The sequence below is a fragment of the Chinchilla lanigera genome, unplaced genomic scaffold (assembly GCF_000276665.1).
Source record: "Chinchilla lanigera isolate Chin_1 unplaced genomic scaffold, ChiLan1.0 scaffold00048, whole genome shotgun sequence".
Lineage (NCBI taxonomy): Eukaryota > Metazoa > Chordata > Mammalia > Rodentia > Chinchillidae > Chinchilla > Chinchilla lanigera.
In genome coordinates, this window is record NW_004955449.1 from 12,135,425 (window position 1) to 12,162,832 (window position 27,408).

General features: G+C 33.2%; 1 protein-coding gene across 1 annotated transcript in view; it reads right to left on the minus strand.

Annotated features, from left to right (window-relative positions):
* Slc4a10 (solute carrier family 4, sodium bicarbonate transporter, member 10) overlaps positions 1 to 24,557 on the minus strand; it is a 280,912-nt gene extending 256,355 nt beyond the window's left edge. The window contains exon 1 of the mRNA XM_005393324.2: positions 24,397 to 24,557. Within this exon, the coding sequence (XP_005393381.1) occupies positions 24,397 to 24,444 (48 nt within the window). The 5' untranslated portion in view covers positions 24,445 to 24,557. The remainder of the gene's footprint in view (positions 1 to 24,396) is intronic.
* Positions 24,558 to 27,408: the final 2,851 nt, after the last annotated feature.

A 27,408-nucleotide genomic window follows, 5' to 3' on the forward strand; every position in this document is an offset into this window, starting at 1 on the left:
ATTGATAAATTTGACTAATTCACAATAAAAAATTTCTATAGGACACCACAAATAAACAGGCAAAATAAAAGCACAGTATAATTAACAGAAAAATCAGACTCTGTAGGAAGTTCATAAGACTAGAAGAATGACAAAACTATGCATAGGCAATTCACAAAAGAAGAGATGACCAATACACTTGGAAATATTTGAAATATTTTCTAGCAAGCAGTTTTAAAATAATCACATTCTTTCTCTCATTCAATTTCAATTGACAAAAACAAGTTTTTATGATACCACATTTGGGCAAATGCATGGAGTAATAAAAAACTTGAAGATTACATAGATATTAGATCAGCAATCTTTAAATTAGCTTTCTCAACATCTTGTAAAAAATTCTAAGGTGACTAGGTATCTCAGTTGTCCACTACAGAGAAAATACATAAATTTTTCATTGAGGTGATATTTACAAAAGAGAAAACTGGAAACAACTTACCTAAATGCCCATTAGTAAGGAAAAAGTTATAGATTGTGGAATGACTATGGAATATGCAACACACAAACAATGGAGTATATCAATCAGTATGTGTGGATTTCAAAAACACTTTGAAAAAGTAGCAATACAGTCTATTTTTAGGAGCACCAACAGCGTGTATTGTCTGTGGGAATATGCCAGATCTGGAACCATACTCATCAAAGTGATAACCATGATTAATTCTGTGGAGAGTTACCAACTGAAATCTTAACCTTAAAACTTTCTACAGGTAAATTACCTGTATATTTCTTTTTAAGTATTAGGAATTTCTTATTTTTAAAGAATATTTTGGTCATATTTAGCAATTATTAGAGTCTGAGAAACAATACTTCAATTAATATCAGACTAATCCCTTCAAAGCTCTTCACTTGGAGGCGCAAAGCTTATAAGAGAAATTAAAAGCAGCTTAGCTAAATCCTTACCACTCAATAGTATATACTGCATGTTTTCAATAAATACTTGATGATGAGTAACTGAATGAGTAAGTGATCACAGAAGATACCCATTTTACCCTCAACTGAGAAAATCGGAGAATTTTACCATTTCCAACTAACAAAAAAAGTAGACAAAATTAAGATGCAGGACATCTGTGTTCTGGCCCTGGTTGTGCCATTAGCTTATTGCATCAGGGTCAGGTCACATAACCCATTGGATGGAATTTCTTTATAATTTTTTCTGAAATATATTGCTGCCTGCCCTATTTACTTCACAGACATACAGAGTAACAGAGGTAGAAATGAGATTACAAATATGGTAATATTTTGAAAAATGCGTATATATTATACTAAAAGAACTTTGGAAGAGCTTTTAAAAACAGCCATTACATTATTTCACAGAGTTGCCGTCATCGCTTTGCAGAAAGTACTGTTACTAAAGAAGTGATTCATGAAACTAAACTCACTTCTCTCATCTAATTTGCTTGGATTATGACATATGGATCATAGAGAGACTATACAAAATAGACAAAATCCAGAACAATAAATTATCAATACTCAAATTTTTAAGAAAATAAATCTATACTGAAAACAATTCAAAAGAGAATTATTATATGAATAAATTTCAATAATATCATGCTAATACTTTTTATTTTTAGCTCAGTCAACCTATTTCCTATCTAACAAGAACACAAAAGATAAATAAGCACTCTATACTATGCGTGTTTCCACAGTTATTAATTTTGCATTAAATATTCTAAAACACTCCTCAAACATAACATCAAAAAGTTACATCTATCATTACTATTATGTGAATAAAAATGAATAACAATGAGGACTGTACATTGACTTAAATATTTCATGTTGATTATAATTAACATTTCAGATTCTTTGTGCTTTATCTCTTCATCTAATTCAAGCATCAAAATAAATAGGTTCCTTCACAGTCACTCTGACAAGCTGAGACATCTAAAATTAATGTGCTCAATTATTTGTGGAATTACAAAACTATTAAACATGATAAGCATGTAAATGTTATTACCTATGTGGTTACAAGAACATCTGAGGAACTACCTAGATTCAAAGTTAAATTAGGGTAATTTGATTTCTCCAAATGAGAGAGCAACCACAACAGATTTTGTTAACAATCTGTAATTAGGAAGATCCTGTATAATCATTCCAGGGAAAGAAAAGGTTGATTTTTAAATACTTTCTCTAAAATCTCTTAGCATAAAAGATATGTCACTGCTGCAAGAATAGTTTCTATTTTAGAACTATGAATAAATGAGGAAAATGTTATAAATTATGCTGTCATAAAATTCTTGCTACCTAAGATAATGAAAATTCCAGAAATAATACATATAAAATTAGCTTAATGGGAGGATTTTAACAAATATGAAATATTTTTAATATCACAGTAACTAAGTTTTCCATGAGCATTTGTCAATATCATACAGTAAATCAAAAATTAAAATATCTGTGGCATCAGTTATGTCTAATTTTACAGCAATTAATTTAATGTACAAAGGATAAATCATTTGCTAAAGTTTTAAATCATTATTAGCAGTGCTGATTACAATATATACTTCCTTATTTAGGCACTTAAAAACATACCTTCAAATCTCTTTCATTCACATACACAACTTTTAAATCAGTTAATGGGTTATTAAATTGAGCCCTAATGTATAAGAATAAAGATTTCCACACCATCTAAAATAATAGTGTGAAAATTATTAATTTAGCCTGGTGTTTTCTGCTTGACAGCATCTAAATGTTTTCCATTCATTTCTGATGCATAGTTCAAACTGGTAAGAACAAGTTAGAGAAAAAATTTTGTATTGTTTTATTTTTAGCATCCTAAACATCAATTTGTTTAAAGGCCTTATCAAGCAAATCTCAACTGTTCAAATTGAAGATCACAAAGAAACCTAGCTAGTTTTAAAGGTATTAAACCAAAGAGTCTACACAAAAGGCATTCTAAGTTTTCATTATGAACTATAACTTTATTTTTATACATCTCTAGCCTGATTCTGGACCTAGTTCCTATGGAAGATTAGTGTAACTTAATTAGCTTCCTTATAAATAGATCACAAAACATGGGCTTCCACCAACGAAAAAGCCACTATACTACAAACAATAAAACTTTAGTATAACAATTAATTTTGCATAAATTTCACTATTAAACTCAAAATTTTAAGATTTTGTCAAAGTTTTTTCCAAGCATAATTTAATTGAAACTGAAATCATTGTATGCATTAATATGAGTTATCTGTACTAAACTATACTATCACCTTTTCCCTGAGTTGTTTCCTTTCTCCCATCCAAGAGTAATGCTTACCAATATTAAGGAGAGGTTTTAATACAACATAGGTCAATAAAGGCAAATAAGAATTAAGATAAAGTTTCCAAACACACCCTCAGCATTCAATGAATGTTCATTGCTTATTATTTTAACTAGCTCTTGAATTCATGTAAAATTATTTTCCTTGCTTTTCAGTTTGACTGTTCAGCTACCACTAAATTCCTTGTGAATATTTCACTTTTTAATCTTAGTTTTTTTAAATATGAGAGTACAAATAATATAATTACATTTTCTTCTGTAAGCCTTACCCAAAGTAAATAAAGGTGAACATTTGTGTCTTTGTTCATGTAACATAAAACAATTATAATGGCTTTTGAGAAAGAAATATAAAATTAGAAAGTCAGATCAATGCAAAACAATCACTAATTCACTTATAAAAGTTTGAAGTGAAAATCAGGGTGAGGTTAATAAAAATTATATGCTATCTCCCTGATATATATCACTGACTATATTAATTGTGGGGAGAAATATTAACATACAAAGTTATGTAGCACGAAAAATATTACTCATATGTCTGGAATTTTTAATAAACTTTCCATGAAAGCCCATAGTTCCATTGCAGCATATAAAACTGAGAGAAAAAAATTATTAAAATTTCCTAAATCTTTCCGACACAAGGATGCCAATAAATAAAATGAGATGTTTACACCGGGCCTGATAATTACTTCTATTCCTTTTTCAAAGAAAATTTATAGGTTAATATAGTATAAACATTCTTTAGGGGTAAAAGTACCTTCCAATTCTCTACTGCTTCTGATTATTAAATATTACTTCCAAAATCAAAGGGTTTCTAACACATTCATGCTTCACCATTCTATTAAGTATAATGTAGATTAAGATCTGTTCCTTCTTGATTTACTGTAACCTTACTGTAATGTCAAATTATAGTTCAAAGTTTCCAAATTTTTTAAATAAATTTCATAACAACACTGAGATTCCATTAGAGAAATCAAACAATAAATAGGGAAAAGGAATCCTTCTACATTGTTGGTGGGAATGCAAGCTGGTAGAACTACTATAGAAATCAATATGGAAATCCCTCAATAAACTAAAACCAAGCCAGGCATGGTGGCTCAAGCCTGTAATCCTAGCACTTGGGAGGCTGAGGCAAGACAGTTGCTGTGAGTTCAAGGCCAGCCTCAGCTACAAAGTGAGTTCAAGGCCAGCCTGAACTACCTAGTGTCTCAAGAAGACAAATAAAATAAAATAAAAGCAGAATTTCCACTCAACACAACTATTCTGCTTCTAAGTATCTTACCAAAAGACCTAAAGACATCATATTGCAGTGTTACATACATTCCCATTTTTATAGCATCACAATTCATAATAGCTCAGTCTTGGAAGCAACCTATATGCCCATCAACAGGTGAAAGGGAAAAGAAAATATAGCATTATACACAATGGAGAACTGCTCTACCAGAAAGAAGGATAAACTTGAGTCATTTGTAGTGAAGTGGATGCACCTTGAGACCATCTGCTCCATGAAATAAATCACACAAGCTTAAATACCACAAGGTTTCTCTTATATGAGAAAACCAAAGTATAAGTAAATAAATAAAAGAACAAAATAAAAGAGATCATTGGAAACAGAAAGATAGATCTTTTACAAAAGGGAATGGGCTAGAGATCGACAGAAGTTGAGGGACACAAAGGGAAGGAGATGAAAAAAGAACTATAATGTGTAATATACATGTACCAACTCCCCATGTACTGCAAATATGTACTAATAAAAATGAAAAAATTTAAATAACTAAAGTTAACTTTGTTTCAGTTGTGTTTTTTTAAGAATACTGAGTAGGGATGAAAATTTCCATCAGAACTTCTGGAAGTTTGAAACAGAAGTTTATCTGAAAGATATCCCCCAGAACAAATGGTATGGTCATAAACATTGTAAAGGATATTAATTGCCTAGCTCAAATAAGGAATATTTAATTATGGGTGTGAGCACATCAAAATGTTGGCTGAGTCTCAAAACTTGCAAAAAACAAATCTCGTATTCAATCTTTGATATTAATAGATATCTAAACAATCTGGACGTGCTTATCTCACTTTCATTTACACACAAATAAATGTCTAAATAAGAGTTGTGAATAGAAAGATAAGAGACCAGAAGCAAAAAAAGAGACTGTCTTTATATAGTATATGTAAACTTAAGACATTAAAAAGGTAAGGAGATAGACAAGCACATTTGTACAGTCATAACAAACATGCATACCACCCTAAATCCTTCAGTTTACTGTGTTAGAAAGTAGATAGTCTGAATCAATTCACCTTAATTTGCAATGAATAAGCATGTTTTTAAGTGACTTCATTATAAAAAAAATTGTAGATAACAAAAAAACAGGAAAATATCTTAAATGGAAAATATTCCAATGTCTTACCTTACACAGACCATATCAGTCACAGATACAAGAATCAGATGCAGTTATCAGCCAGTATCTTGACCTCAACCTGATAAACTGTTTCATTATATATGAAACAAGTGTTCTTTTACTATATGTGAAATACATAGCTTTCCTATGTGAAAATATAGTTTTTAACAGCAACTTACATTTGGTTGTACATTTTCATAAGAAGTATATACCCCACACTTCAAATAATTGTCAGTCAAAATGAATAAAAATAGCAAAAGGCACTAAATATGTAATGGAATACATAATTCAAAGTAATTTTCAAATTAAAGAAAATATAAATTCATTCTGAATTTATATTCAATAAATGGTTTGGGTTTTTTGTTCGTTTGTTTTTCGTTTTTCTTCCAGTACCAGGAATTGAACTCATGACTTTGCGCTTGCCAGGCAGGTGCTTTGCCACTGAGCTAAATCCCCAGCCCCTATATTCAATAAATGATTGATCTTTCAAACATTAACTTCTCAAATGTTTTTGAAATGTTAATTATTATTAATAATAGCCATAATAAATAAAAAGCTTTTGACTTCTGCTTTCCTCTAACTGGTTGATTTGTAATCATTTTAAAGCTCACCAGCACATACTGCAAAAGGAAATTCAGTAGAAATGTAAGCATCTATCAAAATTTGAAAGAAACATGAATTAATTCATAGAATGGTCAGGTGTATTAATAAAAGATATTAATTTAGTTTACCTTTTCCTCATGCTCTTTCATTTCCACCAGGTTTAGAATACCTACAAATATTAAAGGGAGTTTTGTATAAAATACAGATCTATAAAAATGAGTAGACTAAGATATGATTTCCAGCAGATGATTTCATAACTCAAGAGTGTTAATAATCCAATGCAAGCTGAAGGAAACAAAAACCTTGAAGCAGAGACTCTTACCTTCTCTGTAATAACCTTAGCAAAAGGTAGAAGAAACAGAGGCTGAAACAACTGACTCAAAAAGAAAATCTAAGTTAAGGTTGAGTCTTATTTATTTGTGCAGATCTTATTCTCCCTTTAATGATGAATCATCTGAACAAAGATATTATGATCAAAGCAGTGTCGAATGTCTTTTGTACCTTAATTTGCAATGAATTAATTTTGTACCTTAATTTTCAATGATAAGAACTTCACTATAGCTCCTTAAGTTGGCTGAAATCCTACTGCACTATTTTTTCAGATCTGGGGATCTAACTGAGGGTCTTGCCCATGCTACCTTGACTACTGCATTTCTTCAGGACAGTAGAGCTACTACTTTACCCCATCTATTCTTGCTCCATAGAAAATTACCATAAAGGTAGTTAACATAAATGAATGAACTCAAAACTCAAATTCATTAAGACCATACATAACTGTTTATATAGTAATGCTTGTCCTAAATTTCAATTGCATTTTAGCACTCATTTTTAGAGCTTTGTTTCTAAGTATGCAAGTACTTTTAATATAAATATTTATAAATCATTGAAATATAATAACAAAATCATTATTTTATGAAACAATATGAGATTTAATTAACTTTTAAGATTTCCTTTTCACTTCTAGATATATTCTGAACCAAAGAAAACATCAGGAAAGTACAGTTTTCCAAGAAAAGCCAATTCTGATGCCAAAGGTTTCAATTCAATCATGAAAGTTAAGTGGTACAATTCAATCTAAAATATTTGGTCTATTTGAAATCAAAAGGGCTCCCTAACTAACTATATATCTTTACATTGATACACTTCACTATCCTAGGAATCAAAGATACATATTACACTTTTCTGTCCTATAACAGACAAGCAAGTCATCTTCAAAGATATGGCTAATCTGTTGACACACATAAGAAAGAATAGAAATACTGAATTACATTTCTAAGAGAGTTGATGACATTTAAGTACATGGAAATAAATAGAACAGCAAAATATAAGGGAATAGGTGAAATTATAAGTTACAAAATTAACTTTGTGAAAGGTAAAGGCATGTTTAAGGATAGAGCAATATGCTTTAAACAAATATCATATGCTTAGAATTTCCTGAATTATTGAGATAACTTTATGAATTTTTTTCATGAATAAATTGGATAAATTCAACAATTACTTGTCCTCATAAAGATTTAGCTAGATTACATTACATTATATTACATCATATTATATAAACTTGAGATACCAGTTCCCTTTATTGACTAGCACTGCTATCAAAACAACTCCTAATGTCAGGTCAAGAGGACTGATTTTATTTAGATTTTATAATAACCATTTGAGATGGTATTTATAGTAAGGACTGAGATAGAAAGTACTATCATATTCATAATGCCATACCATAAGGTAAACAATTGCCATTGTACAGCTGTTACTAAATTACTCCATTTAAAGTGGGTTAATCCTAAAGTCAGTGCTTAAGAACTAGTTATTTTGTTCAAGCCACATAAATATAAAAGATTACAGCATTATGAGCAGGGTTGAAATCATCATGTCGTATTTAACTAACAACATATACAGAGGTCTAGTAGGTTCACATTTGTCAAATTTGTTACCTCTTAGGGATTTTGGGCACTTCTTAACATGATTGTGATGACCCCAATTCAAATATGAATGCCAGTCTCTTCAGCCGAATGATCTAGCTAAAAATACTATACATAAAAATCATTTCAATACAACAAAAAATGAGGGTGTATAATAAACTAAGAGATAATAATGCTGAGGAAAAGGGTAAGGCATTGAAATAATTTGTTAACTAAGATTCTCTCAGTTTTATTCTAAATGGGCTTTAAGAGTGTCTGACTTTTAGGAGTATAATAATCGTTTCATTTATTGATTAAAGAAGGTTGAATAAATAATTAAAGAGAAAAATAAAAGATGGATAATAGGAAACAGGGAGCTAGACCTTTTGCAAAAGGGAAGGGGCCGGGAGATGGAGGTGGGGGGAGTAAGTGCACACAAGAACTAAAATCTGCTATGTACATGTGCTAACACCCCATGAGAAATGTAGTAACTACATGCAGAAAGCGTGTGCAAAAAAGGTAACATATTAACTGAAAAATATATAAACAATAAAGAAGGATAAAACTTTTCATGGCCAAAATGGTACCCAGGGTTGGAGATATAGCTCAGAGGCATAGCACCTGCTTGGCAAACTCAAGGTACTGAGTTCAATTCCCAGTACCAGAAAAATAAATAAATGAAAAAAAAAAAATGGTATCTAGTGAGTGATAGGTCTGACTTCCATTTGCCCCCCATGTTGCCAGAGAGGCTGACCCAATTTCCTGAGCTCTGGGAACAATCACAGCCCAGATCTTACAAGCTGTTGCCACCTCACCCAGCTTTATTAGGCACGACAAATCAGCCCTTGTATGGCAGCCATGTTGTCACACAGCTGTTTCTACTCAACTATTCTCGCTCCCCCAACCTCACGCTTCCCCTTGCCTCACATCCACCTGAGTCCTGCCAGCCCCCTCTCCTCGCTCTCAGTAAAAACTCAGACCAATAAACTCTAGACTCTCCTTTGGAGTTACTCCAAGAGGCCCTGCTGGGAATCCCCAAACTCAGGCTGGCTGTGTTCGTGTACTGTGTTGCTGCCATTTACCTAACACTGAGGATACGTAAAGGTGGGCTAGAGTGAAGGCACTGTATTAGGAGACAGATATGCACGAGGGAAGTTAGTAATTGTCTTATCCAGCATTTCAATAATACCTCTAGTAAGGTGAACTAATAATTTTTCATTCAAATTGTTCATTTCCTTTTGAGTACTATTTTTCAAACCACTGCATAGAAAAACACTAATAACAAACAAAGTTGGAAATAGGATACAAAGGATTAGTGCTGTAAAATATTTACCAGGAAAGATGACAGTGTTGTTAAAATACTGGTAAAGTTTCTAGCAGCTGTGAAAACAAACAGGTATACAATCTTTCTGGAAGGAAATTCAATAATATTCATCAATAGTCACAAAAATTAGACTATCTTCCTCGAAGATATGATTGACTCCTGGGCTGAGGCAAGAAAAACACAAGATGATCTTGGGAAACCTCACAGTGCCAGACAGAAAGGAAGTGCTCAGAAAAGGATAGAAGCCTCTTAAAAGACATGAGGACAAACTGAAGGAGCTCCCAATGCTCAAAGATGAAAAAATTTGACCAAGAAGAATATTAGATAATGGCCTAGAAAATAAAATGAACACCTTGGAGACCATTTTTAAATAAACAATCAATTAGATAAACAAATAACTAAATAACAAGCAATTGTATTTTTCTAAATTTTAATTTCTAAAAGAAAGAATAAGGGAAATAGGAAACCACCATGTAGTGATCACTACTAGACTGTTACAGAAAATACTCACCAATGAATGCTAAAATCAGTGTACAAAAGTTTGAAGGACAAAAGAATAACTGCATAATCTTGAAGGACCTTCCCACAAAATATTACAAAGAGAAGTGTTTTTTAATGTTCAAAGGAGAAACAAGGACACATTTGCCAAATCAAGGTTAACATCACCAGAAAAGATAAGACACCATGTATCAACTCATATGATGAGACCATCACATCTAGGGTTTTCTTGACCAAAAAATATACAACCTGGATCTTACTATGAAAGCCTCAAAAAACACAAATTGAGAAACAGTAATTAAAAGTTAACCTTATATTTCAAGAGTAGCAAGGTAATGAATGTTGAGGGAAGATTGAACAACTATCACAAATTGGAGAAGATTAAAGAGACATGATATCTAAACACAACATGGTATTCTGGACTATATTAGAAAAAAGAAAAAGGACCATTAATGGAAACAGCAGGAAGTGGAAAATCTGTAGTATCTGAATATGTATGGCAGTAGAGTTATTACAATTGCATCAAAAATAGCTTCCTAGTTTGATAATTAACTGTAGTTATATAAGATGCTAACATTAGCGTAAGGAGGATGAAATGTATGTGGAAACCGTATGCTATTTTTGCACATATTCTGTACAGGCTAAATTATTTCAACACAAAAAGTTTTAAAAGTAACAAAATGAGTATTTTCTGCCATATTTACTTTCTATACCATCTAAGATACCTTTAAAAAACAAACAATATTACAATTAGGAAAAATGTATGTTATTATACTTACTAGATTATATTAGTATACTTATCTATTATTTGAATAAATCAAGTTACTGAGCAAGTATAATTGAATCAATGACTGCATGAGTTACACCTACAAAGCATAAAAGTCTTTAGCATAATAATTTCTCTTCTAAAGCAAAAGTATTAAACCAATAATAATAATATTGAATCATTAGTATAAATAGTATTATATATATTTCATTGACCTTCACAAATCTGTGAGGTACATATTATTAGTGTTAACATTCCTATTTTATGCACAAGAAAAGTGAGACTTTACACACCTAGATAACTTGGCAAAATTATGTCCTACTAGTTAGAACAGTTAGGAGTATCCAATTCCAACATTCAAGCTCTTCACACTTAATATCCACTAGTGCTGCTACCTAACACATCACCCATGATATGTTTAAGGAGTTCCATGTGCTAGATTTTGTGAGAAAGACTCAAAATTGTCTAAAATAAACTCTGTTTACAAGAATCCTGAGGAAATAAGTTATATGGATGTGCACCTAGGTACAGGAAAAATAGCTGAAATTTATAAGTATATGTATGTATGCAATATTGCAAAGTAATAAGTAATGCTAAATAAATAAAATGACCAGTAAACAATTTTCTAATCAGTTACACTTTGTTTTAAAAAAATTGTTCTGTTTTATACCAAAAACATATTCTCAAAGTTTAACATACATCAGAAACACCTAAAAGACTCTTTAAAATGCTACATTCCTGGTACTACCCGTTGATATTCTCAGCCTATAGGAACTTGTATTTTTAACTAACTGTCCTGCTCATCCTGAAGCAAATGATACCCACATCTAAGGTTTCCAATAATTCCTTTATTCAGGAAAAATAAATACTAAAGTTTCATATCTACTAGAAATATTGTCAATTATATAAGTTGTTTTGACAGATATTTATATTGATATGTTAAAGTGGCACAAATGCACTTAAATTTTATTATACATTAAGCTATGTCTTACGGATGTCTACAGGCTGTAGTGATTTTTTTTTTTTTACATTTTTGACCATATTCTTATTTCTGTGCAAACAAGAACATTTTCAATAGGCTTATGCTCATAGAATTTTAAATAGCAATAGAAATTCATCACTTTATAAACAAAGCACTATGAATCTAGGAACAATAAGATGTGCTTCCTAAGCAAAGCCATGTTCTGATCCGTTGTGCTAGTTGGTACCTAATTTTTGCTTTCTGAAGTTACCTGATTTACACTTTCTGAAGTTACCTGATTTACACTTTCTGAAATTTGACCAGGTCAGTCATGAACTTTAATAACAAAGCTTCACTAATCAAACAAAGCCAAAGCCATTAGAAATAAATAGCTTTCTCCACAACTTTTGATTTGTCAGAATTAGCAAGAACAAGCAGAGTTACAAAGAATGCTGGAAGTACTCCAGCATCCTAACATGTTCAATATGCAGTGGGAGACTTCTGCTTTGAAAGCCTCATCATTATATGCTCAAAGCATAATTCCCATGATGAATAAGCAAGTGATCCCAGTACAGAAACTTTGTCAGTAATTGAAAACTATGCAAACAGTCTTAAGCAATAATACATTATCACCACTTGACTTAGTCTATAGATCAGTCTCCATTTTTAAACTTCTGAGATCACATCAGAAGTTAGGAATTAGAATTCAACCTTCACTTAGGGTCTAAGATCAATTTCAGAATCATTAAACAAATGGCACTTTTAGTGGAGGGAGGGATTATTTTGTGTATTTGATGACAACAATCAAGTGATTTTCCTGTCTGTTTTCATCTCCAACCCCTTTTGTGGTGGCACATGGAATAAAGATATTTACTTACTTAACTGATAAATACAATTTAAATATATTTTTAGTGGATCAAATCACTTAAAAAACAATTGCACTTGCTCCACATTTCAAAATATGTATAATAATTCTAAGTCAATTGATATTAGCAACACTTTGCTTCAATGTATAACATAGAACATTTCCATTAACTCAAAATTTCCCTCATACTCTTTTGCAATTCATAACTACTTCCACCCCTAGGCAACCACTACTTGCTTCCCATTCATTTCTGTTTGCTTTCCTTTTGCTTTTCCCTTTAAAGTACATGAAGAAGATATACTATAATATTTTATTAAAATTATCTTTAAGATCCTTCTACAAACTTACTATAAAAATCTATATAAATTGGTTAATAATTTGGAGATTAGTGTAATATACATAAAGCAATATAATTTATGAAGCTAGGCCAACAAAAAAAAATGACTTTAAAAACTACCGGTAATTAAACAGTGAGGGTTTTTTTTTATTATTATTGACATCAGTGGTAGGGATTGAAGCCAGGGCTTCATGCTTGCTGGGCCACTCCCTATCATAAAAAGGTAACACCTCAGAAACTCAGTTGCTTTGAGGTTTCTTATATTGAGTTTAAAGTATATCAAGAGAAAATAGAGGAAGATGATTTGGAGAAAAAAATAAGTTGACCAAAGTAAAGTAAGTATTTTCCTCTCTTGAACATACTATATGCTAACACACTCTTTCCAAATCAGCTTTAAATATATATGTTCTAAAAGACTTCTAGGTCTATTTCTAGGTCTAGTTTTCCAAAACCCTAACCAATCTTAGCAGTATCTTCACAAAGAGAATAGATTTTATGGTAAAGAAGATCTAAAGAATGTGTGTAGGTAGTTATTACTAATTTTTATGGATACATTATTTGCATTTTTCATGATTTATATAAAAGTTACTGATATACCCACAAAGAATGTAAACATCCTATGTCATAAACATGAGTTAAGAATAGTAGAAAGACCGGACATGGTAGTACACACCTCTAATACCAGCACTGGGGAGGCTGAGACAGGAGGATCATTGAGAGTTCGAGGCCAGTCTGGGCTACAAAGTGAGTTCAAGACCAACCTGAAATGCATAGTGAGACCCTGTCTCAAAAAGACCAAAAAATAATAAGAAGAAGAAGAAGAAGAAGAATCAAAATGAGGAAAGGGAATTTAGAGATGGCAGGAAGGTAAGTGGGAAGGCAGGAAATTTTAAAAAGAAACAAGCCACATTATGTATTTGCACTGACTCCCCAAAATGAATGTAAACTTCATGTATTCCAAACATGTGCTAATAAAGTGAAATAAGAAGATAAACAGTAACTGAAATAATCATCTTTCAAGTTCTCAGTCTACTGCTTAGCAGTAAAGATAAATAAGTAAATAATATCTTAGGATTTTTTGTAATTTTTTACATAAAATTCACATTGCATATAATGCATTATTATAAATTCAGCAATTTTTAGTATTTCGGTGTGATGCAACCATCACTGCCATCTAATTGCAGAATATTTCCTTTTTTTTGTTTGTTTGTTTGTTTTTTTTGTTGTTGGTTTTTCTCCGGTACCAGGAACCGAACTCACGACCTTGCGCTTGCCAGGCAGGCACTTTGCCGCTGAGCTAAATCCCCAGCCCCTGCAGAATACTTCTATCACCCCAAAAAAGAAACCTTATAGTTGTTAGCAGTCACTTCTAACTCTTCCCTATGCCCCAGTCCCTGGCAACCACTAATGTACTTTGTGTTTCTAAGAATTTGCCTATTCTGAATATTTCATACATATATAATTATGTGCTATGTGCCATAGTACTTTCGTACTTGAAGGGATAAATGTGAAATATTATTTTACAGTGTGATTACTGTTTATTTGTGATTGGTTTTAAAGGACAAAAATCACATTTTAATTAGATGAAATATTTTCAAATCCTAGCTCAGTACTTACTAGATATATGAACTTGGATGATTCACTCATTTCTTTGAGCCTCAATTTCTCACTATAAGGTGAGAATATTCCTAACCTTTCAGGTTAATCATGAATATTAGAAATGTTTGCATCATAAGCCTCAAACAATATCAAGTATTGCTTAAGAAAAAATGTCTACTTATAACTTTAAATTGGAATTCGGGTGTTGATTTTATGCTAGAACAAGAACTGTACAATAGTGAAAAGAATGACAAGGTAGGGATCAAGATTTAGACACTGCAGAGTTCTGCCATTAATTAACATGAAAGATACGCCCTTAAATATATCTCCTTATGTGTCTGATGTTCAGTTTCATTACATGTAAGTTAAGGAAGTAGGCTAAATTCTATTCTTTATTTGATTTCTACAGTCCTCTAATCAAAATACACATGAATCTGTCTATCAAAGAAATGGTATCAACAATTTATATCTTTCCAAAGAAAAAAGACTAGGCCAAGAGGAGACACTGGTTAATTCTATTAAATCTTTAAAGGAGAAAAATTCTCTACCTTTCAAGAAGAAAAATCTCAATGAATTATTCCCTAATTCAGTCTGCAAGGTCAATATTCTCCTAATACAGAATTCAAAGAGATTACAAAAAAATAGAAAAATTACAGAGCACTATCTTCGGTGAACATAAATGGAAAATTTTTAACAAAATAATACCAAGTGAAATCAAATAATATATAAGAAGAATTATACATCACAACTAAGTAGGATTTATGCAGCACTAGTTCACCATTCAAAAATCAATTAATGAAATCCATCACATCAACAGCCTAAAGAAGAAAAACCACATGATATCAATAGATGCTGAAAAACTGACAAAATCTAACATTCCATCATGATAAAAAACTTCCAGTGAACTAGGAATTAAGGGGAATTTCCTTAATTTTATCAAGGGTATCTGAAAAAAAAAGATACAGTTAACACCATGTTTAACTGGTGAGAAACTCAAAATTTTGCCACCAAGATCAAGCAAAAGGCAATAATGTCCCATCTGACCACTGCTCTTTAGCACTGCATCTATAGTCCTTGAAAAAGCAATAAAACAAAAAGAAAAAGAAAAGAAAGGAAAAGAGAAAGGAAGGGAAGGAAAAGAGAAAGGAAGGGAAGGGAAGGGAAAGGAAAGCAAAGCAAAGGGAGATAACAAGATTAGGAAGGAAGAAATAAAACTGTCTTTGTTTATAGATGACATGAATATTTATGTAGAAAATCCCAAATAATTAACAAGAACAACAAAGAATCCTGGAACTCACAAGCAATTTTGGAACAGTTGAAGACAAAGTTAATGTATAAAAATCAATTGCCTTCCTATCTACCAGCAATGATCAGTAATGAATTTGCAATTTAAAATGCAATACCATTTACACTGGTACCCCCCAAAATTAAATACTTAGGTATAACTCTTACAAAAACTTGTCATGCAAGTTTTCTTTGTATAGCACAAGTGCTATAAAACTGGTGAAAGAAATCAAAGATCTAAATAAATGGACAAATTATTCCATGACTAGGAAGACTCAAAATTGTCAAGATGTCCATTCTTCCCAACATAATAAATAGATTCAATGTGACTGCAAGAAAAAAAATAGCAGATTGTTTTGTGGATATTCACAAACTGGTTCTAAGCTTATAAAGAAAGGCAAAGATCCTTTATAGCCCACATATTATAGCCCACTATTCTCCAAGTTGCAGAACAGATTCAACCTAATATCAACACTTATTATAAATCTATACTAGTCAGACAATGTAGTATTGTTGGTGAAAGAACTGACAAACAGATCAACATAGACATACCTTTAACAAACTGACTTTTGGGGCAGGATATCTTTTTTTTGTTTGTTTGGGTTTTTTCCCAGTACCAGGAATTGAACTCATGACCTTGCGCTTGCCAGGCAGGCACTGTGCCACTGAGCTAAATCCCCAGCTCAACAAACTGACTTTTGACAAAGGAACAAAGGTAACACAACAGAGAAATGATTTTCCTCAGTAAAAAACTAAATAAACTGGACATTCACATAAAAAATGAATTTTAGAGTTTACATCTCCAACAAAAAAACAACTCAAAATAAATCTCAGACCTATATGTAAAACACAAAACTATTAAAGCCTCAGAAGACAACGTAGGAGAAACTCTAAATGACTCTAAGTTTTCATGATGAATCTTTAGATAAAAGAGCAAATGGAAGGAAGAATTCAGATGCTAGGTTTCACCAACATCTAAATGTTCTGCTGCAAAAGACACTATTAAAGAGAATGAGACGATGAGCCACAGACTGGGAGAAAATATTTAGAAAAGATTTGTATGGTAAGGACTGTACACGAAGAACTCCTAAAACTCAACAATAGAAAAAAAGAGACAAAAATACAAGACATGAGGCATGCAGAGGTGACATTAAACAGCCATTTTACAAGTTCTTCGACTTCAGCACTTGGTAACACCACACTTTTAGACCCCATTGCTAAGAAGAACAGTTGTAAAGGTTGTAATGGCACAGTTCAAAAGGAACAGAGCTAAGTAATTGAAAAAATGCCACCTCTTGAAACAATGTACGAATCTCCATAGATGAATTAGAAAGTGTTAAATATTTTATAAGAAAGGTCATTACAGATGTGTGTTAATGGGCTGGGGATTTAGCTCAGCGGCAAAGCGCCTGCCTGGCAAGCGCAAGGTCGTGAGTTCGGTTCCCGGTACCGGAGAAAAACCAAAAAAAAAAAAAAAAGAAAAACAGATGTGTGTTAATGATAAAGCAGATAGTTTTCAAGTAAGTGGAAGATTTCTTGGATTTTAGAGAGTTAAAGGAAGCATGTAAACAGGGTCAGTCACAAAATAAAATTGCTGAAGTAAATGTAAAAAGGAGTATTTCTCACAGAATGTAGAGGAAAAGGCCAATGAAAATAAGATACAATAAGAGGAAAAAAGACAGATGTAGCGGGACCACCCAGGAGATACAATCTAAGCACAACAGAAATGCTGGAAACAGAAGATAAAGCAAATGAGGCTGAAACAATAATTAAGGAACTAACTGAAGAAAACTTTCCTGAGTTTAAGTAAGAAGTAGGCTTACAAATGAAACAGGTTCAAAGGGTACCTTTAAAATTCAGTGAAAAGAAAGCAGCATCTAGACATACCCTGGGGTCATTTCTTTACAAGATATGAATGTGAGTCTTTATTAAACAAGGCCTGCCCGCAGCACAGGGGCGTCAGTACACAGGAGGGAAAAAAGGGGCTGGGAAGTGCTGCTGGCCTATTTCAGTGAGAGGCAGGGCTGAAAGCTTCCTATGAATGGTATTTTTTTAAATTTCAAGGACAATGAAAAAATTTTACAAGTATCCAGGCAGAGAAAGCTGTTTATCTGCAAGGGGAAAAAGTCAGGCTGCCCTGAGATTTTTCTCTCTCAATTCTAAATGCCAGAAGACAATGAAACATTATCTACAGAGTTTTAACGGAAAATAATTTTGAACCAAGAATTATATACCCTGCCACATTACTATTTCTGTATGAAGGCAACTAGAAAACATTCTCAAATTAAAAAAAAAAAAGGACTTAAGAAAGTATATCAACCAAGAACTGTCACTGAAAAACTTGCTCAAATGATTTACTGCACCCAACAGAAAACTTAAAAATAACTAAAGAGTAGGGAAACAACCATATGACAGATTTCATGGTAATCATTACAACTAGTTAAGAAACATGCAGTTTAAAATTTTTACATGTAGGGAGGGGCTGGGGATTTAGCTCAGCAGCATAGCACCTTCCTGGTAAGCGCAAGGTCCTGAGTTTGATTCCCGGTACCGGAAGAAAAACAAAACAAAACATAAAATTGTTACATGTAGGGCAATAAAACTAAATGCAAAAATAAAAAAATTTACTAACAATATAAATTGATTTTAAAATGGTCCAAAATTATAACATCTTACCTAAGATCTAGAAATGGAAAATAAGTATGAAAAGATGTGCTACACAAATGACATCAGGGAAATGCAAATTCAAACTGAAATACCATTACATACCTATAAGGATGGCAAAAATTCAAACCATTGCCAACCAAAAGCTGATGCAGCTATAGAGCAACAGGAGCTATCATCATTGCTATTGGAAATGCAAAATGGTACAGTAGACTTCAAAGTATTTTGGATACTGTTTTAAAATATGAAATACTCCTATAAACCAGCAATTAAGTTCCTTAGTATTTACTTGAAAAAGCTGAAAATGTACATCCACACAAAAACCTGAAAATGGATGTATATATCTGCTTTATTCACAATTGCTAAAACTTGAAAGCAATCAAATTGTCTTGTAGGTTAATGGATAAACTATAATACATCCAATAGAATATTATGATAGCAAGGAGCTATCAAGCCATGAAAAGACATGAAGAAACTTAAAAGCCTATTCTAAGTGAAACCGTTGATCTGAAAAAGCTATCCACGATGGCGTAGAATTCCAGCTAGATATAATTCCAATATTCTGGGAAAAGGCAAAACTGGAGACAGTAAAAGTTTCAGAGGTTAGTGGTGAAGGAAGGATGAATAAGCAGAGCTCAGAGAATTTTTAGGGCAGTGAAACTACTCTGTGTTATATATAATGGTGTACAGATGTTGTTACAAATTTGTCCAAACATGTAGAATCCTGTAGGACTCTAATTTGTAGTGCAGACTATGGACTTTACGTGATAACAGTACATCCCTATATGGATTTCAATACATCCATATAATGAATTTCAACACTCTAATGAGGGATGTTGTTAATAAGAGTTTATGCCTGTGTAAGGGCAAAGAATATATGGGAAATATGTGCACCTTCTACCTAATATATCTGTGAACCTAAACTATCCTAAAAAATAAAGATTAGTGAAATATACATGCAATTGCCCCTCAGCTTTTCATCTAAGATCGAGTATAGATATAGATGTATATGACTCCATGAAAGATATACTATAAATCGATTATTCCCGTCTTCAAAAAAAAAAAAAGAGCATACCCCAAGGAGTGCAGTATATGGTACAATTATTTATGGTTTTAAAAAGTATTAAAACTTCAACTTATGTTTATTTTATCTAAAAATAAAACAGCAGTCTTAACTAACATTTACTCTACGAATTGATAGTGGTATTGTCCCAGAAAGCCAAATTAGCTAGTGTCTTACTTCTTATGAGACTTGAGAAAAGAAGAGTTGAAGTGTCTTTACACAGAAGGGTTGAGAGTGGCAACTCTATTTTTACCCATTTACTTGTAGCACAGTGCAATGCATTGCAGTCCATATGTGCCTAGTTTGGACTTAAAACTAGCCATTGCCCTAGGTTAGAAGGAAGTGGTATCACAGGAGTGTGATTTTATTCTGACTATTCTTCGATTATATTTGGGTTTCACATCTTGGCACAGATATTTTCTGGCTTTCTATCATAAACTAGGTCACTTCCTAATCATACTTTGATACTTTTATCATAAACTTTAGATTTACCAAGTTGTAGACGTTGTATTTTACCACTCATTCCAAACCTTAGCCTCCTATATATATGTCTAATTTCTACAGGCCCATTCGGAGCAACAGTTCAAATCATGAAAGAAGAAATGAGAACGGATTTGTTATACTGCACATGGCTTCCTGCCATGTGTAATATATTTGTATGTTTTCTTTAAATTCAAATTATAATTTAAATTCCAATCTGAGTAAAACAGATAAAACAATATTACTTAACGACTACATGTGCTATTTTTATAATTTTGGCATTCTAGTCCCATTTTCCTTTCCCTACTTTAATAAAACATAAGACTTTTCTTAACTTTCTCACAATTAAAGCAATTCAATAAAATGGGTCATTTGAAAATCTGAAGTTAACATAAAAAATAAATGCTAAATTCCACTATCTATCCTATACATAAAAATTACCTCTAAAAAATGTCTTTAGTTTCATGCTTCAGGGATGTTATATGAATAAACAATTTTAAATAAGTTCCTTCTAGGACATCAGATTCTTAGAAGGGTTCCAAGGTGGATTCATTATATGTATCACCAAAAGCTACATATCATAGGACGTGAATTTTTGTTAGAAATATATTTTCCTATAAATTTCATTATCTGAGAATTTAAAAATTCTCAAATTACTCTTAGAAAAAACTACAACACTGAATGTCACAGGAAAATGTGAAATCATAATGCAATATTCTAAATGCGTATCTTCATATTTTCAAAAGATTAATTCCATCCTTATTAAAGTGGTATGATCATCATTACATTTAAGTATATTCCATAGATACCTTAGTCAAGAAGCTTAAAACAATAATTAAGTATTTAAGGAGAAAGAAGAAAGTAGTCTCATAAAAGGTTATATGGAGTCTTGTCTCTAGACTAGAGAGATTAGGGGCCTTATTGAGACTGGGTTTTTGCCTGCCCTATTCATTAATATATCTCCAGCACCAAGATTATGTTTGGTCAAGAGTAGGCATTTAATAAAGAAATGAATTTTAGACATACTTATTCTATAGTTTTAGAACTACAAGAGTAGACTGTACTCTGGCCCTAAAAGAGTGAGTACTCTACCCCTTTGTGTGATTAGGGCCTATGAAATGTAATAATGGCTAGTCTAGCAAAGGAAAACTGTCTTTGAAGCTTCCTAAGAAAGAAGGGGCTGGGAGGCAAACATGTTAGGGACTCTTCCTCATATGATTCAGATGTCCATTGTTACACTAAATGAAGGTAAACTTGGGAAGATTAATGAGAATTTTCTTCTACATTTCACTTATATCAAAATCAATCCATTCATTCATTTTACAAACTTGTCCATTCTTATGAGTTTTCTTTCTTTCTCATGTCTTTACTTACCTCTCACTGCTTCTTTCCCAGGCCTAATCTTGGTTTTTAATGTCTTTCCAACTGACTCTCCAAACATACTGCAAAGTTTCATTAGCTATACCTTAAAAACCCGTATTCCCACCTCCACTGTCCAATCTTTTTAATACTCCATTGCTCACTATTCCTCTTTCCTAAACTACTGAATGCCAATTTTCATAAAAACCTGAAGCCTAAAATCCATTTCAATGCCCATAATTCCATCAAGAAGGAAAGTAGAAACTAACTTTTATTAAACACTTATCTAACTCTCAGAAACATCACATAGGTTATTTCATTACCCATCACAACATCCAAAGGATATATATCATTCCCTTCCCACTTTTCAATTGAGAAACTAGGGTGCAAGTAACTTCCCCAAGATCATAGAACAAATTAATACTTACTAGACTATTCTTGGATATTATGTCATATTTCCTCTCACATAATTATTTGCAAAGTTATCTGATGTTACTGTCTTTGATTGTTTGATCAATCTTACATTCTTACATCTGGTGGGGTGAGCAACTTCATTGAGGATAACAGTATATAATGTAGCAACCATTGTTAATTCCTGTCATTTTGTTTTGAGGTCATGTATCATTTTTGTTGTTTTTGTTGTTTTGTTTTTGTCTTCATTGTTGTTATTAGTTTATTTTCTCTTTAAAATAATTTTTTTTCTAAAACAAAGCCATATCTATTTTTTTCTCTTTTCCAAGCATAAAATTTCCAGTTGGATAACTGATTGTATTAAGCCTGTAAAGTGTAATATAAAAAATTTTCAATTTTTTAAACTTCTGAACTAGTTTTAGAGGATCTATATTGTAGTAATAGCCCCATCGCTATGTGATGACCCTCAGACACATTATTATTCAGACTCCATGTACAATTTCTCCTCTTTAAAATAAAGATAATAAATTATACTTTATATATAATACTTGTTTTGAGAACTAAAATAAGTCAGGAAAGCAAAAGGGCAATTTGGAAACACTACACAAATGTAAAATTGGCCCAAAAAATTAAGCATGCTATCTAGCTTCTCGGGTTTATTTTTCTTAAGTGACTGTTGACATGATCCTGTCTCACCATTGAACCGTGTAACTGTTTTGTATTGGGTATTATCCCCATGAAATACAAACTTACAACTGTGATCGTCAAACACTTCCATCAGGCTTATTGTAGGGCTTTTCTAGCCAAACCCATATTTTCCCCCACTCTTAAGCAACAAACTGGTTGTCCATCTAGCCCTGTAATGTCGTCCATTTCTGAATTCCTCCAGTTAATCCTCATTTGATCCTAAACCCTTTAACTGTTCTCGACAAGTGACAATCCATAAGCCACATCAAACAGGCTTCAGCCTGCTTTTCTAGGACAAGTTCCAACCCCCCTCCTCTGCTGCTAAAAAGGGTTTTGCCCCTATAGCTGATCTTTCCCAAATCCCCACACTGCAATTCCTGTGTCTAGTTTATCCTTCTCACTCAGTTCCCTGGCATCTTCGAAATTGTTTATTCTAAGTAACCATAAAACCCTAATTTATATTTCTATTCAAGTTTGGAGAGATGGGCAGATCTTTTACTTTTGTTTTTGTATAATAACTCCACTTTGATTTCACACAGGAATAGCTCTGCGTTCTAGCAAGCAAATTAATTGACACCACCAACCCGGACACTGTCCTTGCCCTTTATTTAGGCTACATTTTTTGTGGTGACTTCTTTTTTCTCATCTCCCTGCTCCCTCCCTGTGCAAAACCGGAGTCCCGAGAGGAGAACTGGGCATGCTCAGTAGTCACAGCTGATTCTGGGATGCAAACTGGAATCTTTTTGCAGCGTTTGAGCCCAGCAGGAGAAGTAAGGGTCGGAAAATACTGTGGCCCAGAATTTGCTCACTTCTCCTATGGTATCATTTAATTTAAGGGTGTTTTTAAAGCTTAGGAATGGACTCGGAAATGGACAGTTTACCGCTAGTCCCTGGTCTGCAAGGTGGGTCACTAACCTGAGTAACAGAGTTGAGAAACAGCCCCTCCTTCTGGTTTGGAGCAGGGAGGAGATTTCTGCTGTTCTGGGCTCTGACGGCGCTGATAGATGACTGAAAGGTAGCATTTGGTATCTCTGCTGCGTCAAGAAAATACTGGGGTTTTTCTACCCCCGCCCCCGCCCCATACAGCAACATCAACTGCTCTAGACTAAAAAAAGATATTGTCTGAAGATCTCCAAAGTCTGTGAATCCGACAGAGAGATTGTAAAGAGGATAAGAGGCAAATCAATCACTTGTCCAAAAAATTAAACCCAGGGAGGCAGCGTAAGGACCTAGAGATAAACAGATGAGCTATTTGCAAATGACAGCACAGGAACCTTTGAGATACTCAAATCTAAATCGTGTGTCTGCCCCCAAAAATGTATACCATCTTTGTACATGAACCATGATATACTTCCCTCAGAGAGAAAGAGACTGACAGATCACACACACACACACACACACACACACACACACACACACACACGATCCTTTTCCCTGGTTTCTCCGGAGACTAAATCTCTTGAGATGCAAAAGCAGCAGATTCCCTCACCTCACTGCCTGAGGACGAGGCATGGGGAGGAAATTTATTAGGGATTAAATAGGATAAAAGAGGGCTTCTTTGCACAGGCTTGAGCCATCACTGCACAGCCTGAGAAACAGAAAGATAGGCAGGAATAGAAGGGAGAGAGATGCACAACTGCCCTTGTTGTTAAAAGATAGCCATTTCTTCAAACAGCAGCAAACATGAGACATTTTATCACCATAGTGCATCCATATTGAGAAAGGAGAAAAAAATCATGTGCTTTGGTTTATGCATTTCAGTCTCCCGAGATGGGAGGAGACCCCCGTCCATATGTCTTTGGAGCTATCCATCACCCCAAAAGTATACTATCTGCACCTAGCTAGCAGATCACTTGCCTGACAGGTTTTGCAGCAAAGCAGTTAATCCATTTGACAGCAGGTTGTCTCTTACCGTAGGAAGCAGTGGCTCCATCTGTGCTCCCTGGTCCTTAATCTCCATGTTTTGTAATGCCTCTGGAATAAGCACCTTGCTCTGCAGTGTCTTGGTGTCTTTCACTCAGCCCGGCACTCGCTCTGCTTAGTATTCGGATCAGGTAGCTCTGAAGCAGGAGGCAATTGCACACTCCAACTCACCAGAGTCACATGGCTCCTACTCACTCGGGCTGCTGGCCAGGTTTTGCACTGAATGCCTTGGATCCCTGGGCCGGTAAAAGATCCCAAGCCCTGGATCACTGCCCACACCTGGCTACTTGTGTAAAATACAACCTGCAACACTCAAGTCTAATGGGCATTAAGAATTTCACATAGGTGCTAACTTTCTATACAAGTGAGTTCAAGCTAGTCTCCAGCCAGCTCAGTCTGATTTTGACACTTTAAGGCAACTGACTTCATTTCCAGACCCCTAAGGAGGCATAGTTCAAACAAGATGACGTTAATTAGGTTTCCTAGGTATTCTGCTCTGAGTAACCAAGTTCTTTTTAAATAGATAACCTAAAAATTGACTTTATCTCAATGAGACTGAACAAAAGAATGAAACATTTAAGTTATTGTTGACTCAATAATAAGTGGACAGATATTTTCAATATTTAATTTAACTTGTGAGACACTTAAGTCATACATTTTTAAATATAAAATATATTTCTATGAGTTCCCTTCAAAAATGACCAAGAGAATATTTTGATAGTAGCAATAATCAAGATTTTAAGTACATTGAAAACACAATGCATCTAACCAGGGTAACCCTAGCATGTATACCTTTGCCTTAAAAGTCTCACATAAGAGTAGTAGGGGATTATCTGAATAATTTATGCAAGAAAAGAAGTCAGAAAAGCTTTTGTCTAGAGAGAAGTGCCTGATGATGGTCACTGAGTAACTGCACATATTTCATAAAATTGATTATGGGTCTAGAGTATTGCAAGTAATGACACCCATACATCACTGGAACTCAGACTAAGTGTTTGAAGATTGCACGTGAAGAGGGATAAGACTTTCCAGGATTAAAAGAAGATGACCAAAAATTATGAAGTTAGTTTATTCTAAATTTTAAAATTCAGCACATTCTATAATCTTTAATCAGAAGGAATAAGTAGGGCTGGGGATTTAGCTCAGCAGCAAAGGCGCTTGCCTGGCAAGATCAAGGTCGTGAGTTCGGTTCCTGGTACCGGAGAAAAACAAAAAAAAAAAAGAAGGAATAAGTACATAATTTTTAGCAATACACCAAAATTTTCCATAATGTCTGTTGCATGTAGAATTAGTTGTTTCATTCTCAATATAATTCTTACAATGCACTTGTATTATTTTATAAGAAAATAATTTTTTTATACCATAATCATTAATATATTTGCTTCTTTGTTCACAGCACATTGAGATAATACCAAGGATTAAATAACAAGATATCGTTTATATACAGAAGGTAGCTAAGATAAATATACTACTAGTTTCTACTAGTTCATTAATAAGAATGGCTTGTGTTTATCTAATCTTTCATTCCTCTATCTTGTAATCTGAGCAACTACTTTGAAGATAACAATACACAATACATTAACCATTTTTAATCTCCTATGATCCACACTTGAAACTCTGTATCATTATTTTTATTGTTTTTTCTCTTTAAAATAATAAATAAACAAATAAATCACAAGATATCTAACTAGGAATTCACTGCTTTGGGGTTCAACTTGGCTTTCTACCACAAACTGATGGATAAAACTCCCTTACCATTCAAATGATCATAACCAGCATTCACAAATAACTTATTACACTAAAAATCATAAGTTCTCTTTAGCAAGATTATTTTATCCAGTTAAGATGTTAAGTCATCCAAGAGTCAAAATTTAAATAAAATTATATTTAAATTACCATTGGTCATATTTTCATACAATATATCTTTATTAAACCACAAAGGTATTCTGCTCAAGCAATCATTGCTGGAGCACTTACTATATGCCAGAACTTTCTACCAGTAATAAGACATAAGAGATTTACAATAACAGACTACTTCTAAAGACCAAGAGAGCCCATATTTCTATGGGCTTCTGATCCAAGATGTTGAACACTAACTAAGCAAAAAGAAAAAATGAAGAAAGGGAAAATGAACTTCATTTAATCTAATATGTCCACATACTAAGCAAGACCTAATAAAGAATTTTAGAATTGGTAATACCTGGGGAGAAAATCATCACTAGATAGTGGAATTTTTACCAAGAAAATTTTAAAGTTCTACAGCTCAGCTTTTCTATTAATTTTCAAACACTAAGGTGGAGAGAAACAGAAGAGAAGAAATCCAAATTGCATGAGCAGTGCTGTTCAACACACATTATCTGAGTTGGAGCTTGTGATACATATTTGGTAAGGAATAGAAGAGAAATTAGCTGGGGGTATACTTTTTGAAAATTATTCCCAGGTAATTTTTTTATTGCTTCTAATCTAGAGCATTTTCCTCTACCATAAAGTTTCCTTACTTCCTAGATGATCAAAAATGAATTTTGTTTAACCTGTTCTTTGTGAAATTCTAGGTTGTTTTGTTTTTCTTTTTCTTTTTTTGGTACCAGGAATCAAACTCAGGAACTTGTGCTTGCCAGGCAGGTGCTTGTGCCGCTGAGCTATATCCCCAGGCCCTTATTGTGAAACTTTGTTACTACAGTTTGACAGCCATGATTATTAGCATCACCTTAAGGATTGGAAGACCGAGTTTGCCCAGAGAACACATACCCTATTTGACTGTCTGATTTTCATTCCATTAGTCCTACTATGTGTGAAGGACTGTTTCTGTTGCTATTTTGTGTCATACTCATTGATATTAAAGTGGAATTTTCCACTATGAAGAATGAAATAAAATAGGGGTCGGCCACAAGCCAGTCATACACAGAGGGATTACAAAAACCACTAAACAGAAAAGCCAGCTTCTTTTCCAGCTACTCATACCATGACCAATATGAAAGGAACACAGCCACCATGGTGTGCT